The sequence below is a fragment of the Setaria viridis genome, chromosome 4 (genome assembly GCF_005286985.2).
Source record: "Setaria viridis chromosome 4, Setaria_viridis_v4.0, whole genome shotgun sequence".
Lineage (NCBI taxonomy): Eukaryota > Viridiplantae > Streptophyta > Magnoliopsida > Poales > Poaceae > Setaria > Setaria viridis.
This window is the reverse complement of record NC_048266.2, coordinates 29,468,636-29,484,646: the sequence shown is the minus strand read 5'-3', so window position 1 is coordinate 29,484,646 and position 16,011 is coordinate 29,468,636. Positions and strand designations below refer to the sequence as shown.

Genomic DNA, 16,011 nt, shown 5'->3' with positions numbered 1-16,011 from the left:
ATGGTACATTTTGTTCCTTATATCTAAGACAATGGACCAAATACATATGGTGGAGGGCCTAGTACCACGTTCCTACATTGCTGAAATTCAATGACATATCGTGGTATGTAACGAAACAAGTGATTATCCTGCTCCTGTAATCTTTACTTTATTCAGTTGCTTTGTTTCAGATTGAAGTTTGATTTTTGCTCCTTTCATTTGTAGGCTGAAATATTGAAAACCATACAAGTTATTTTTACTGCTCCAAAGAATAATGATATGTGCTATATGATTCAGAACTGGTACTAAGTTTAACAATATGCAATTAGATGATTCATTAGGTCCCCCCAAGTGCAAATTCTTCATGTGGCTCGTGGCTCATAATCGGTGTTGGACAACAGACCGTTTGGCTAGATGTGGCCTTCCCCATCCAAATTAATGTCCTTTATGTGACCAAGACGATGAGAGTATACAACACCTCCTCATCTCTTGTGTCTTTGCTAGGCAATTCTGGTTCCAGCTTTTCCAATTCGTGGGATTGGCTGTCCTTGCCCCACATCCCACATAATCTTCTTTTGAGAACACGAAAGTGTTGAACTCCCTCATCATCCTGGGAGCATGGACCATCTGGCGACATCGAAATAATTGTCTGTTTAATGGAGCTGCCCCAGTGTTGCTAAAGCCTTGATCCTAGCTAGGGAAGAAACTGAGTTATGGTGTTTAGCAGGAGCTAAAGGTCTAGCCTCACTCCCTGCCAGGGGGTTGGCTGATTTTCTCTCCAACCTCTGTTTGGTGTGGTCGTCTTTGTTTAGTAACAGGCGTTTGAGTTCAGTTAGTTGCAGTGTGTGTGTGGCGTGTGTGTGTGGGGGGTCCTTGTATGACTCTCTTCTCCTATTAATACAATGATAGTAGCTCTCCTGCGTGTCCGAGAAAAAAAAGATGATTCATTAGGCAATAATATGGGCTTAAATTAGGCGGTTATGTGGTTTTAATTAGGCAATTATATGGTACTGAAAGGCAAAATATTATACTTCATTAGGCAATATTATTGAATCTCTAAGTTTTCACTGTCATAGAAAATAGAAGCATTACTACTAGATCTAAAAGCAAGTTCTTCAGAACTATTGTTCAGTTCTTTTAGCATGTGCTGAACTAATGTCATAGAAAAATAGGAGTGTTCCTACTAGACACCATCAGATGGCTCTTTCATTAGACATGTTTCTTCTTTTTTCTTGTATGGAGATGCAGCAGGCCCTCTCACAAAACATGTCCTGATAGCATCCATAAAACTTAATTCACAAATGTCCTTTTTTTTTTTGCAAGTGTGTGCTTCCTGATCTGTACATAAAACTAATATCTGATTTAGACTAAGCAACCTTTTTTTCTTTTCCAACGTACACAATGCAGCTAGCCTATTTGACCTTTTTATCCACGTCACAGCCCTGTGCACATCGACATCACCCCTTGCAGATAGGGGTGGGCAGAAAACCCAAACCCCGAACCTGAAAAACCTGAGCCCGAACCCGTGTTAGCCGAAACCTGACTCCCAAAATAAATCCTCAGGTTGCAGATCCAGAAACCCGAAATTATCTTGGGGAACTTGGGTTTTACCCCCCGTACCTGTAACCCGAACTTCTATGGAAAGCCCAACTACAGAGCAGCCATCAGAGAAATTTCCACTCTCCGTCCAGCCCTCTATCACTACTACCACACAAAACGCTATCCTTCGCCCCAAAAAAAAACACACACACAAAACCCTATCCCAATTGACACCCCGGAGCCCTTCGAAAGCCTATTCGGCTGTGCTACTTCCGGCTGGCTGCCAGCAAGCCGCTAGCATGCAGCCTTGCTGCAGTTGCTACATTAGGCTAAAACGCTGGCAACTGCAGCTGCAGCGCTGTGCAGCCGAGCAGGCCCTTTCCCGTTGCCCCCGTCCTTGACCGCCCGCTGTCCGGATGTCCTCCGCTTCATCCTCCCTAAGTGACCATGTCCCCATGAATCCTGTCCAAATTCGGCTTCCCTGTGTACGTCTGGCGCACATCTGCGCCCCATTCACCTCGCTCGTGTCCTCTTCGTCCATGGCCAGCCTCCGGCCAGTCCGCCGGGCCCGGGCGCCGGCTACGTCTCCGTCCGCGTCTTGCCTCCCTCACGGCGCGGTTCTCCCCGTCTGAATCCACACATCCTCCCCGTCTGGCTGCAAGGCCACTTAATCTGCGATTGGACTACATGCGAGCTACTCCGTGATTGCAATTCAAGTGAGATGTCAATTTTTTTTAATCTGTGAACTTCTGTACAGACTGCATGTTCTGTCATTTCGGGGTTACCTGAACCCGAACCCAAAATGTCGGGTACCTGAATTGTTGGGTTTTAATTTGTTCGGGCAAATCTCAGGTTTAGTTTTCTAGAACCCGAATTTCTGAAAACCCGAATAATCCGACACGAAATTTTCGGGTTACCCAAATGCCCACCCCTACTTGCAGGTATTTTAACAATATCCAATTCACATTTAAGTAGTATTGAGCTTGCAATTTAATAATATTAAGTAGGCAATTCCATTACAATATTCAGTAGGCCATGTTCAATTTTCTTTGTTCATTTGCTGTGACCATGTTTGTTTGGATGTGTGCATTTTTTCTGTTTTTGTTTGAAAACTTGGTCTATGTCCTAATTCGCCTCAAATTTTTCAAAGCTTTTCTTATGAGTTTTCAAAATATTGCTTATTGTCATTTTCTTTTGCAGTACTGAGTTTGATAGCCAGGCCAGAGTCCTTCGCTACATGAATGGCAATCAGCAATTTTGTTGGCCAGTTCAACAATATTTTAGCACTAGCCAGATCTTTCTGACGCAACCAGTCATGCGTACGCTACCATTTCCCATGTACTCATAGATCAGGTTCTTTGCAGGGTAGCAGAGATCTATTTTACAGATTCAATCTGCTTTATATGGTAGCAGAGATCGGGTATCTCTCATTTTTTTGCGGGGTATCTTGGAAGCTAAGGATATTGTCTGTAGATTATAGAGAGGTAATGTAAGGGCTTGTTTGGATAGCGGTGGACACTTCAATCCACTGCTATCCAAACAGGGTCATGGGGAATCTTCTAGAGGTTTTGAACATGTGTGGTTGGATGGGATGATATAAGGTACCCAATCCTTGGACAGACAGGCCCTGGACTTGTGTCCTGCGCATGGTTTGTTGGTTTAGTCGTTTAGAGATAGGCAGGGATCTCCTGTGATTGGTTATGTTTCCATGAGCCAACCCTAGGAGCGCTTGCCTATATATGCATGTAACCTGCACCTCTATCAATCTATTAATTTTGTGTGATAATCCCGCTAACAGGATAACATCACATTTTCAAATACTATCACCATAGTTCTGTTTTTTGAAGTACTGGTTACATTTGGTTCACTGCTGCTATGGGGAAACCGTGGTAATCTGGGCAGTTTCTTGCAGAGGTGCATCATTCCAAAGATGGATGCTGGGCTCCGAAAGATTTTTTTTTTCTACAGATCTTCATACATCCTGTAGACTTGGAACATATGTTTCCTATAAATTCTACACAACTGAGCTTCCTATAAATTCTACACAAATGAGCTTGACAATTATGTCGAATAGAATTTGCTCCAAGGTGGATGCAGTGGCACTAGTCTGAAGTTGTCTGGGAATGTGGCTCATATCTGCCCTTAGAGCAACTCCAAGAGTATCCTAAAAAGTTCTTCCCCAAAACTATGTATTGGGAGTTCTCCCAAAAAAAATTTCCCCCAAAAACATATCAATCCAAAGCAGATCGCTAATAAATAGCCCCCAATACTTCAAACACAGGCCACGTCATCGTATTGGGCTCATCGGAAGGGACGCGCGGGCGTGCGGGAATCAGGATTGGGGGAGAAACGCCAACGCTAAAATATACGCGGTGGCAGGCTAGTTTTTAGCGTCGCTAAAAAATTGGGGAAGGTTTAGTTGGATTGTTGGAGTTTATTTTTTCTCTCTTTTTTCCTAAAAAAAATATTGGGGTAAGATTAGCAGCCTCTTGGAGTTGCTCTTAGTCCTTTCTTCTGCTGTTGCTTGACCATTTGCTGCTGGGATGTTGCCTGCTGTCCCCAATCTTTTTCTTGTCTGTGTAGACTCCGGTTGTGCATACTGAATCAGGGGAACTACCTCTAGATCCAAAAATTTATGATAATTGACATCTAATTTCGTGAATGCCAGTTCATTTCATAATATGGATGCGTTAGAATTGTCTGGATGTCATGGAGTTCCTGACAGTTTATCATCCTGACAGATCTATGTTAAAGAATTACAATGCTCAAAAGTATCATGGTTATAGAATCTTGTTAAATCCTTCAAGGTGTCCAATCACATAAAGGAAGATAAAATGTTTTAGCACGCCTAACAGATTCTTGCAGTTATCAGGCTGGAAATTACTGCATATTAATAGTTGCATGTCTGTTGGTTTTAGGGAAATTCAATGCAGTATGGCTCAAGTATAAAGCAGATTCTCCTCAGTAGCTGTACAGTCACTCTGATTTGGATGCTCAGTCAGATTCATCACTGACTAGTGAGTAACAACAATCCTTTTTTTTTGTTTTTGTTTTCTTCTTCGTTTGAGAATGTAATTGTAAACCACGTAATATATGACATTGAAGTTTGATCGTATAGTGTGCATAGCAAATTGGAGAATCCCAATCCCAAGAAGTTCAGAAGTTTAATCAAATCAAATTTCTATTACTGCTAAGTTTACATTTGAGCTGAAACACCTATGTTATTACATCCTATTTCAAGAACTATCGGCATACTTTTGAGTGAGCGCGAATGCTTCCAAACAATCAATGCACAGAGATCTATATCACATTGAGGCCACGTTTTCTAATAATGTTTGGCACCTAGATAGTAGAGACCCAAATAAAATCTGCCAACATACTCCAATCCTCTGGCTGTTTCATTTTCCAGCTCATGCCCATTGTTTCTTGTCCCTTGTTCCGTTTTTCCTAGTTCATGCCGGACACCAGATTTGTTCTTTCTGCGTCGCAACCTTCCCCACTTTGAAAAATTCGTGTCACGTCACCGTCCTCACAAATCACAAGACAAATTTGCTTCCTATGTCAGCATGGCTTTATTTCAGCATGCAGTACAGTTGCAGATAAGCCGCCCACTCATTGGCCTTTTTTCCAGAGATTGTGTGGTCTCCAGTTTTCTGAAACATCCAAAAAGTGCCCAGAGTTTCAGAGAACTGAAAAAAGCAGCTCAGGATCCTCTATCTACAAATCTGCATCACACGGTTTTCTTCCATAGAACTAGGGCCCTTATTTAGTTGCCAAAGTTTGGAGGTGCCAAATTACTGTTACAACGCTGTAGCGTTTCGTTTGTATTTGTGAATTATTGTCCAAACATTGACTAATTAGGCTTAAAAGATTCGTCTCGCAAAGTACAACAAAACTGTGCAATTAATTTTTAATTTCGTCTACATTTAGTACTCCATGCATGTACCGCAAGTTTGATGTGATGGGGAATCTTCTTTTTCATAGTGCCAAAGTTAGGAGTTGGGGGTGAACTAAACAAGGACTAGGCTATCAGTTCGTGCTCAAAACTGGCTTTACTTTATGGATACATTTGTGTTATTACACGGAGCTGTTGGCACTTGTTAAGTGTGGTCACGAACCAAACAAGCCCTTCGTGCCGATCCAACACCCCCAAGAACTTCGTTCTTGTGTGATTGGAGATCGACTTATGGTTTTGCTGCTACATTACAGCCTCTTCGATGATTCATATGTACTGTACTTCGTTATTCGTCCTTGCGCCATTGAGGACCGGGCGTCTTCAGCTGCCTGGTTACTTGGTTAGCAGAGGCGAAATTCCACCATGGATGAGCTTGCAGCCTCCATGCTCCGGCGCACCTGAATTGCTCTTGCAAGTTGTAAAGCCGCCGCTTGTCTGACTACACCACGTGCACCACGAAGTTGCCGCTGTCCTCCTCGTCGTCGTCGTTCCACCGGCCGGAGTCCGACAAGTTCCGTCGCCGGCTGCCTTTCTTCTTCGACTCGAGGAGCGGCGCGCCGCCGCCGTCGTAGTCCACCTGGCACGCCTCCGCGGCAATCTGTTCGCACCTGATGAGCTGGTGCAGCACCTCCTTCATCGACGGCCTCGTCAGCGGGTTCTCGCCCGTGCAGATCACGCCCATGGTGAACACCGACAGGATGTCCTGCATATACGCCGGCTCCCGGATGGCCTCGTCGACTATGTCGTCGAACGGCGCACCTTTCTGGTACCGCCGCCACGCCCATTCCGCCAGGCACATGTCGGCGCCGCTGTCGTTGGCGACCTTGCCCGTCGTCAGCTCCAGGAGGACGACGCCGAAGCTGTAGACGTCCACCTTCTCGTTCACCTTTGGCCTGTACCCGTACTCTGCAGAATTGCCACACATCCATTAGCATCGCAGCTGCAAAATTCGCACGAACTGAAATGCCTGACAGCTGAATTTCGCGTCTTCTTACCTGGAGCCATGTACCCGAATGTCCCGCCGATGGCTGACACGGACTCCGGCTCGCCGGACTTGGCAAGGATCCGAGCGAGCCCGAAGTCGGCGATCTTGGCCTGGAAGTCCGGGTCGAGGAGGATGTTGCTGGACTTGACGTCGCGGTGCACGATCGACTGAGCACAGTCGTGGTGCATGTAACTGAGCCCCTTGGCGGCGTCGATGGCGATGGCCAGCCTTATCGGCCAGTCCAGCGGCGCCGGCGCGCCCTCTCGGTCCCGGTGGTGCAGCCACCGGTCGAGGCTGCCGTTCTCCATGTACTCGTAGACCAGCAGCTTGGCTTCCTGGCTGGAGATGCAGCAGAGCAGCTTCACGATGTTGTTGTGCCGGATGCTGCCCAGCACCTTCACCTCCGACTCGAACTCCTTGTCCAGCTTCTCGTCCACCTTCCTCGAGTTCCATATCTTCTTGACGGCCACCATCCTGCCGGCGCCTCCCATGCCGCCGGCCTCCTCGTCGCGGCCTCCGGCGGCGCCGAGGTGGATGCGGTACACCTTCCCGGACCCGCCGCTGCCGATCACGTTCTCCTCGCGGATGTTGCTGAGCACGTCGGACTCGGAGAAGTTGAGATGGGTGAAGGCCATCATCTTCCAGTCCGTCACCTCGTGGCTCTCCTTCCGGCGCCGGAAGAGCAGCCAGGCGATGCCGATGCTGCCAACGAGGACAATGCCGGCGAGCATTCCGAAGAGGGTGATCAGGCCCTTGGACAGCTCGTCGTGGGCGCCTCTGCCACCGCCCCGGCACGTCGGGAGGTTCGTGCCGGAGCCAGCCCTCGCGCAGAGCCCGGGGTTGCCGAGGAAGCTGCGGTCGTACGCCGCGATCTGGAGCAGAACCGGCACCTCGCCGGTGAGTTGGTTCGATGACAGATTGAGCGAATTGATCAGGTTGCTTATGTCTGATGGGATGCTGCCGGTGAGCAAATTATCAGACAAATCAAGCGTCGTCAGTGATGGGAGCGTCCCAATGCTCCCCGGCGGTATCACGCCGGATATCCGGTTGCCGCTCAGGTCGAGTGTATTGAGCTTCTGCAGCAATTTGATCGACGCCGGAATGGAGCCGGTGATCCGGTTGCCGGGTACTGACAAATCAGTTAGGTTGCCGAGCTTGCTCATGTCAGACGGCAATTCGCCGCCCAGCCGGTTGTTCTCGGCGTGGAACACCTTCAGCCCTTTTGCCAACGCCGGGAAGGAGCCGGAGAACATGTTGTTCCCCATCTCAATCCGTGAGATGTTGAAGGATATCTCTGACGGCAGAGTGCCGGTGAAGCTGTTGTTCTGGATCATCACCATGGTCAGCTTCGGGAACGACCATATCTTCACCGGGAAGTCGCCGGACAGGCGGTTGTTGTAGAGCATGAGGTTGTTTATCGTCACGCAGTCGCCGAGCTTCGCCGGGAACTCGCCGGAGAAGCTGTTGTTGAAGGCGACGATGTCATAGAGTTTCCCGTTGGCGCAGAGCGTCTCCCGGAGCGGGCCGGAGAGGTTGTTGTTTCCCACCTCGAGGTTGCCGAGCGGCGAGTGCATGCCGAGCTCTGGCGGGAGCTCACCGGAGAGATGGTTGTTGAATAACCTGACGTCTCGCAGCGGTAGCAGGCCAATGCTCGCCGGGATGGTGCCGGTGAGCTGGTTTTTGTAAAGAAACAGCAAGGTGAGGTTCTTGAGCTTCCCGAAGTCTTCCGGAATCTCTCCGGTGAACTTATTCGAGGACAAGTCAAGCTCAATCAAGTTCACCGCCGTGACGCTGCGTGGCAGCTCGCCGGAGAGGCTGTTGTCGAACAGGTAGAGGTTCTGAAGCTTGGCGTGCTGCAGCACCCACGCCGGGATCGAGCCGGTGAGCGCGTTGGACGCCAAGGAGAACACCGTGAGCTCCGTGAGGTTGGAAAAGGCCTCCGGGATCTCCCCGGTGAGGTTCATTTTGTCCATCCAGAGGTAGGTGAGGTTGGTGAGCTTGGCGAACTCCGCGGGCACGGGGGCCGGCGCGAACGCGTTGTAGGCCAGCGTGAGGACCTCGAGCCCGGCGAGCTCGCTTATCCCGACCGCTGGGTACGCGCCCGTGAAGCGGTTGGTGTCGAGGAGCAGGGACTTGAGCTCCGTGAGCCTCGTCACCGCGGGCGGCACCTCGCCGGCGAAGCTGTTGGTGGAGAGGTTGAGGTGCTCCATCGCCGGCGAGAGGCCGTCGATGTCTCGCGCGAGCGGACCGGAGAGCTGGTTGTTGGAGAGGTCGAGGAACCTGAGCTCCGCGCAGGCATAGAGCGCGGCGGCGGGGAAGGCGCCGGTGAGGTTGTTGTAGGAGAGATCGAGGTGGGTGATGTTCTTGAGCAAACATACGGACGCCGGGACGGAGCCGGTGAGGTTGAGGTGGGACAGGGTCAGCCCCGTGACGACCCCGCCGCCGCCTGTGGCGCAGGCGACCCCGGTCCAATTGCAGTGGTCGGGGGCGGCGGCGGGGTCCCAGGACTTGAGCTGAGAGGGGCTGCCCCAATCCTTCTTGACGGTGAGCAGAGTCTCGCGGTCGCCGGCGGCGGGCTGGGATCGGCCCCCGCCGGCGAGGAGGAGGAAGAGGAGCAAGACGAGGAGTTGGGGGAAGCGGCAGCAGGTAGTGGGCCCTGACATTATTTTACTCGGAACCTTCCTCGGCGGTGAGGTGAGGTCAGGTAAGCTGCAGAGCAGCTGAGGTCGGGAGGGCAGAGAGGAGGGAGTGAGCCCGTGAGAGTGACGACGGGGGGCGGGTGGGTGCGTGCCTGATATACGTGTGAAAAGGCTGGCAGTCTTCGGTCAATGAGTCAACGGTCTACGAATAACGATTAGTGGTGGTGGTGGGGTTAATAAGGACGGGTTTAGTGACAGTGATGGATGCCCATCGATTCCTTGTTCTGTCTGTCTGTTAGTGGCGGCCAAGCTAATCATCTCACTGCTCCACTTGTTACTAGTGTATTCCCATTTTGTTTCCTTTTTACTGAGTACTGACTGCAGCTTGATGCCTACTCTGTATCCTCCACAGCTCCTCTGGTAATTGGAGTTAGGACAGTGTCGATGACTTTTAGTGTACAGTGACTTGAGAACTGAACTAGGCACATGTCATCTTTTCCAACCTCTTCGAAATCGATTCCGGAAAAGAATGAATGACTGGAGCGAACGTAACATGTCTCAAGCTGGAAAGGAGATCCTAATTAAGTCTGTAGCTCAAGCATTGCCAACATATATTATAGGAGTTTTTAAATTGCCCCTTACTCTTTGTGATGACTTTATGCAAATTATAAGGAATTATTGGTGGGGTGCAGAGAATGGGCGAAGGAAGACACATTGGTGTTCTTGGGAAACAATGCTACAGCCAAAGAGTAACGGTGGATTGGGTTTTCGAGACTTGCGTCTTTTTAACCATGCCTTGTTAGCTCGACAAGTATGGAGATTGATATTATACCCGGATAGTTTGTGTGCAAAGCTATTAAAGGTCAAATATTACCCGAGGGGGAATTTGTTGGATACAGTATTTGGTGGCAATATTTCACCCACATGGCGTTCAATTATGTATGGACTGGAGCGGCTAAAAAAAAGGAATTATACAAAGAATTGGAAATGGTCGTAGTATTCAGATTTGGCGGGATAATTGGATTCCTAGAGAAGTTTCTCTAAAAGTGGTAACAAAATGCACAAGGCCAAGAATCAGGTGGGTCTCCAACTTATTTGAGAATGAACATAGAGATTGGAATCGCAGCCTTAGAAGTATTTTCCTACCGGTGGATGCTGATGCTATTCTAAAGATAAGAATCACATCTAACGAAACATCTGACCAAATTGCTTGGCATTTTGAGAAATTAGGGTTATTCTTAGTAAGGTCTGCATATAAATTGGCTCTAAGGTTGCAATGTCCGGACCAGATGGCATCGAGTACAGTACAGAACCAAAGAGGAGGGAGAGGCTATGGAGAAATATCTGGAAGGCAGATGTACCACCAAAGTTGCGTATGTTTGCATGGAGACTTGCATCAAATGCTCTTGCATCAAATACTAATAAGAAGGTGAGGCATATTATTGAGGATGATACATGCACAATTTGTGGACTTGAGCCTGAAGATGCAGCTCATGCAGTAGCAGGATGCCCGCGTGCCAGAGCCCTTCTGACAGAAATCCGACATAAGTGGGCTATACCAGAAATTTCCCAATTACAGTACACGGGACCAGAGTGGTTTCTGCTCGCCCTTAACAATACGCCGGAGAATGCTAGGCCCGCTTTAATATTGTCTCTCTGGTGCAATTGGTCGGTACGTAATGATCTCACACATGGAGGCACATATTTCTCTGTTGCAGGTTCAGTGTGAGTAATTGAATCAATGTTGAATAATTTGTCAATCCAACATTCTGATGTGTTCTTGGAAGATGTAAGGGGTAAGCGGATCATCGGTGAATCAAAGAAGGCTAAAGAGATAGCGGCAAATGAGATTGCAAGAGCATCCCAACCAGTACCTATTTGGAATCCACCAGAGCAAGTGTTGGGAAAAAGAACTCCGCTTGGAGCACCCCCCCTCCTCATTTCAGGACTTTATGAGCGGATAACATGATGTGGTGAAGTATTGTGATCTCACACTTGTAGGAATGGAGAGTTGGCGCGAAGAGGTGACTTCGCGTACTGGACGATGGCTGTCGCGAAGTGAAACCGCACGCGCTCAGACAACGTTGCAGATGATGCACCGCAGAGACTTCGCGTTCGATAAGGACGCATGAACGGGGGTAGATTGCGAGAAGCGAAGTCAATGGCTGGTGGTGGCGGCTCGGGAAGACCACTTGCGATTCTGATGGGGAGCGAAGTGATGAACGTACCTTCGGATTGATGGTCCACTCGAGCTTATGTGTAAAGCGATGAGTTGTAAAAGGGTGTAACTAAAGTGGTGTAATGTTACTGTAATACCCTCGAATATGCTTCGCACAAAACTAAAAGCGGAGAGTTGTGCTATAAAGTGTAAGGATTACGGCCCTATAAAATCGGACCGAAAGGAATGCAAACGGATACGTTTTGACAGAGGGGGAGATTTCTTAACCTCTCGCGAAGTCATTTTCTTAGTTCTTTGTCTTTCTTGTTACCTTAGTTTGGAAACTCGTTGGCCCCACTTTGGGGACGGTTTTTACCCTAATAGTTTTGGCGTCCACCATGCTTCATTCCTTTAATTGCAATGGCACCGAACAAGGAAGCAAAAAATACCAATACACAAAATGCTACTGATGACCCATCGGCAGTAGCAACGAACCCCCTAGACATCATACCAAGTTCCAGGCAGGTGCGAAGACAAAGTGAAGATGAAGTTGAGGTGAAGACATCAGTGACGGCCAGTTCGAAGTCGACCTGACCGATACTGGAGTGGAAGATGAAGACCTGGTGGCTCTCAAGCGAATCGAAGCAACATTGTTGAAGAGGTTCACAGATGCATAGTCCACGTCTAACGTCCAAATAAGACGCAAGCTGAGGCAGCCATAGCGAAGGCAAAGGCGCCACAGCAAGGTGACCCAGAGGGAGAAAAACACAAATACCAAACTATGTTGAAAGAAGTAGTGAAAAAGAGAAAAGTGCTAGAACAATTGCAGAGAGAGAAAATGCAGGATACAGTAAAGAAAAGAATAGCATAGTTGCAAGAGCAGATGAGGCTGTTGTAGGCACATATCAACTCTTTGCAGGCACAGAATGATAATAACCCAATTCAAGTCGAAGAAGGTCAAGGTGATAGTGAAGAGTACTGGGAAGATGATGCAAGTCTTGAGGCGTTGACGGAACGTACGCCGCAGTGGTAGCATAAGGGAAATGCATATCCTTACAAGCTGAAGCCAATTTCACCTTTAACAATTGATTTGGAGTTAGCAGACTAGCCTCCAATATTTAGGATGCTAGCATCGATGCTAGAGTACGACGGGGAGTCAAACCCAAGGCACTTTGTCTTGAGATACAATGCTGCAATTTCTTCGGGAGGTGGAAATGACTGCGCAAAAGCCAAAGCACTAGTGATGGCGCTTAAAGGCTCGGCCCAGCAATGGTACGCATCATTGCTAAAGTGGAGTATTTCTTCAAGGGATCAACTTCGGGAGATCTCCATAACATCAAGCAAGGGGATAAGGAATCTTTGCAAGAGTACATGAGAAGGTTTGTGAAGGCAAGAGCAAAAACACCACAGGTGCCAGAAAACACAATGATCGATGCCCTGAGGTTGGGACCCTGTGGAGAGTACTTGGACAGATGAAGGCATAAGTCCAAAAAGCAACTCTTTGACATCATGCAAGAGTACTGCAAGTCTGATACAGGAAGGCAGAGAAAAATAAATGAATACAATGCATGAAAGAGGAGTGAGAAATCGAAGCAAAATTGGTAGGCGCAGTAGTCAAACAGCCAAAATTTCAAGCGTACCTAGCAAAGCCAAATTTTCAGCAGCGACAAAATACTGCCAACAATATTTCTACGGAGCCCAACTTCCAAAATTCTTCGTATCAGGGCCAGGGGGGTCGTACAAACTCAAGAGGAGGTCACTCAGGAAGAGGTTCTGAAGTAAACAAAATACCATGCTGTTGGTTGCACGGGAAAAACAAAGGTCATTGGACAAATGATGTAGAGCAGTACTACAGGCGAGGGAAAAAGAAGCTGCAAAACAAAGAGAGGCGGAAGAGCAGGTGAAGACAGTGAACCACACTTCATCCACCTTTCAGTCAGTTGCTTACAGCTTCACGCCAAATTGGCACTCATATCAACAACCAAATTACTTCGCACAAGGTTTTTATCCACCTCCTCCACAGTATAGTCAAATGAGACCGCTTATCCCAGTTCAACATCAAAGTTACAATATACCGCAGCCACCTAAGATAGATCCACCCCAGCAAATGCCTTCGCAACAACACCCTATCAAGGAACAAGATCATTCGGGCCATAGAGTGAACGTGATCAATGCAATCAGAGGGGGATGTAACTTTCTAGTAGTTGAAAGCAAGAGACAGAAAAAAGATCACATCCGCGAAGTCAGTCACGCCTCTTCAGATTGAGCATTCAGATCGAAGTGATCTCACATTCCAATAATTTTTATAGAGGTAGAAATGAGGTTAGACAATTTCCAACGCGAAGGTCCGCTGGTGATCAGGGCCAACATGGGCCAAAATATAAAGCATTTGTTGGGCAACGATATCGGTGTAATATTGGTAGATAATGGGAGTTCAACAGATGTCATAACCTATGACTTATTCAGAAGGATGGGCTACAAAGACAGCCAAATGAAAACAACAATGAAGCCTTTATATGGTTTCGGCCCATGGCAAAATTGAGATGAATGTTAGCTTAGGAGAGGGCACATTGATGCGAACGGAGATGGTCACTTTTGATGTGATTGACATCCCATACTCTTATTTGGCAACTTTTGGCAGAGGAGTTATCAACAAGTTTGCTGTAGTAATCCATATGCCATTCTTGTGCAGGAAAATTCCAACACACAATGGAGTGCTCACTGTGTATGAAGAACAGGAGGATGCCAAGGAAAGAGAGCACAGTACTGGGATAGATTAGAAACCAGTACACATGATATAAGAGGAAGAAGAGGAAGTCACGTTCAAAGAGCAAGATGAGAAATCAAAAGACGAAGAAAGAGTTCGACCCATTGAGCATACCAAAAGAGTGCAATTGTGCGATGATGTTTAGGACAAGACAATCATTATAGCAAGAGACTTGTCTGAAGAGGAAGAGCAACGCTTAATAGCTTGTCTTAGAAACAACCAGGATGTGTTTGTGTGGAGGAAAAAAGATTGCAAGGTGTCCCACAAAGTGTCATCAAACACAAGCTAGAAATAGATCCAAAAATACCACCGCGAAGACAAAAGTTGAGGGTGTTATCCTCGGAGAAAACTTTAGCAGTGCAAAGCGAAGTCCAGAAGCTGTTAGATGCTGGAGTGATACGCAAAGTGCATTATACTACTTGGCTCTCGAACATTGTCATGGTCCCGAAGAAGAATGGAGATTGGAGAATGTGCATAGATTTCACATTGTTGAACAAGGCGTGTCCTAAAGATGACCACCCTCTGCCAAGAATACATATATTGGTGGATTCTGCAGCAAGCTGCGAAATGATGTCTTTGCTTGATTTTTTCTCTAGGTATCAGCAGATTTGGATGAGAAAAATTGACGAAGAAAAAAGGAGCTTCATCACACCGTTCGGAGTATTCTGTTTTGTGAGAATGCCAAAAGGACTTCACAATGCCGGACCAACATTCAATAGAATGATTAAAACAGTGTTGGGCCCTCAGTTGAGAAGAAATGTCTCCGCATATGTTGATAATGTCGTTGTGCAAAGTAAAAAGAAAGAAGACCACATCGTAGACTTGTGTGAAACTTTTGCAAATTTGAGAAAGTACGATCTCAAGCATAATCCGGAGAAATGTGTCTTCGGTGTAAAGAAGGGAAAGTTGTTGGGCTGCATGGTATCAAAGTCTGGCATACAAGCAAATCCCGAGAAAATCGAGCCAATCAGAAAAATGAAGCAGCCAAGAACAAAAATAGATATCCAGAAATTAACAAGAAGAATTGCAGCTCTGGGGCGTTTCATTTTGAGGTCAGTAGAAAGAAGTTTGCCTTTCTTCAAGTTACTAGTAGCGAAGAGTAAATTTTTTTGGGGGGCTCAAGAGCAGAAAGCATTCGATGAGTTGAAAGTGCACCTAGAAAACATGGCAGTTTTGGCAAGCCTAGGAGAAAAGGCAAAGTTGTTATTGTACATCGCAGCATCCAATTTGGTGTTGAGTGCGGTGTTACTAGAAGAAAGGGAAGTTGATGGCCACATGAAGTAGTTACTAGTGTACTTTGTCTCTGAGGCCTTGGTGGGTGCGAAGAGGTTTTATTCCAAGATGGAAAAAATAGCTTATGCAGTTGTGATGGCTTCCAGGAAGCCAAAACATTACTTTCAGAGCTATACAATAACTATGCCAAGCTCTTTCCCTTTGAAAGACATTTTCGAAAACAAAGAATCTTGTGGCAGAATCGGCAAGTGGGCAACGGAGTTGTCACAGTATGTAGTAAACTTCACTCGCGGTCTGCAATCAAATTACAAGTCCTAGCTGACTACATGGCAGATTGGACTCTGTCTGATGAGTATGAAAACAACGAAGAGCCACAAGAGAAACCTTGGGAAATGTATTATGATGGGGCATATTGTGATGATGGAACAGCGGCGTCAACTATATTGTTATCGCCTTCAGAAATCAAGTTAAGGTATGCAATGCGCTTGAGTTTCGCAGGTCTTACAAATAATGTTGCGGAGTACGAGGGATTGTTGTTGGGACTTCGCAAGGCAAGAGCATTAGGGGCTAGGAGACTGATAATCAGAAAAGACTTTGAGCTTATAGCAAATGAAAATTTGCAAATCATTAAAAGCAAAAAACCTAGAGATCGCAAAGTACTTGAAAACAGTGAGATCAATGGAAAAATACTTCTTCGGTTTCACAGTCAAAAGAATACCGCAAGAAATGAATGGTGAAGTAGACGAGCTAGCGAAG

General features: G+C 47.1%; 1 protein-coding gene across 1 annotated transcript; it reads right to left on the bottom strand.

Annotated features, from left to right (window-relative positions):
* Positions 1 to 5,551: 5,551 nt before the first annotated feature.
* On the bottom strand, positions 5,552 to 9,233 carry LOC117852364 (uncharacterized). The gene is made up of 2 exons (XM_034734419.2): positions 6,469 to 9,233; positions 5,552 to 6,379 (listed from the first exon to the last, which is right to left on the bottom strand). The coding sequence occupies exons 1-2, from the start codon at positions 9,119 to 9,121 to the stop codon at positions 5,913 to 5,915; spliced, it is 3,120 nt and encodes a 1,039-aa protein (XP_034590310.1). The 5' UTR covers positions 9,122 to 9,233; the 3' UTR covers positions 5,552 to 5,912.
* Positions 9,234 to 16,011: the final 6,778 nt, after the last annotated feature.

Bases quoted from the DNA above. Each gene is read 5' to 3' on its own strand.
- LOC117852364 (XM_034734419.2), bottom strand. From the start codon at position 9,121: ATGTCAGGGCCCACTACCTGCTGCCGCTTCCCCCAACTCCTCGTCTTG. The intron at 6,380-6,468 runs GTAAGAAGACGC...GCAATTCTGCAG, and splicing joins ATTCGGGTACATGGCTCCAG to AGTACGGGTACAGGCCAAAG.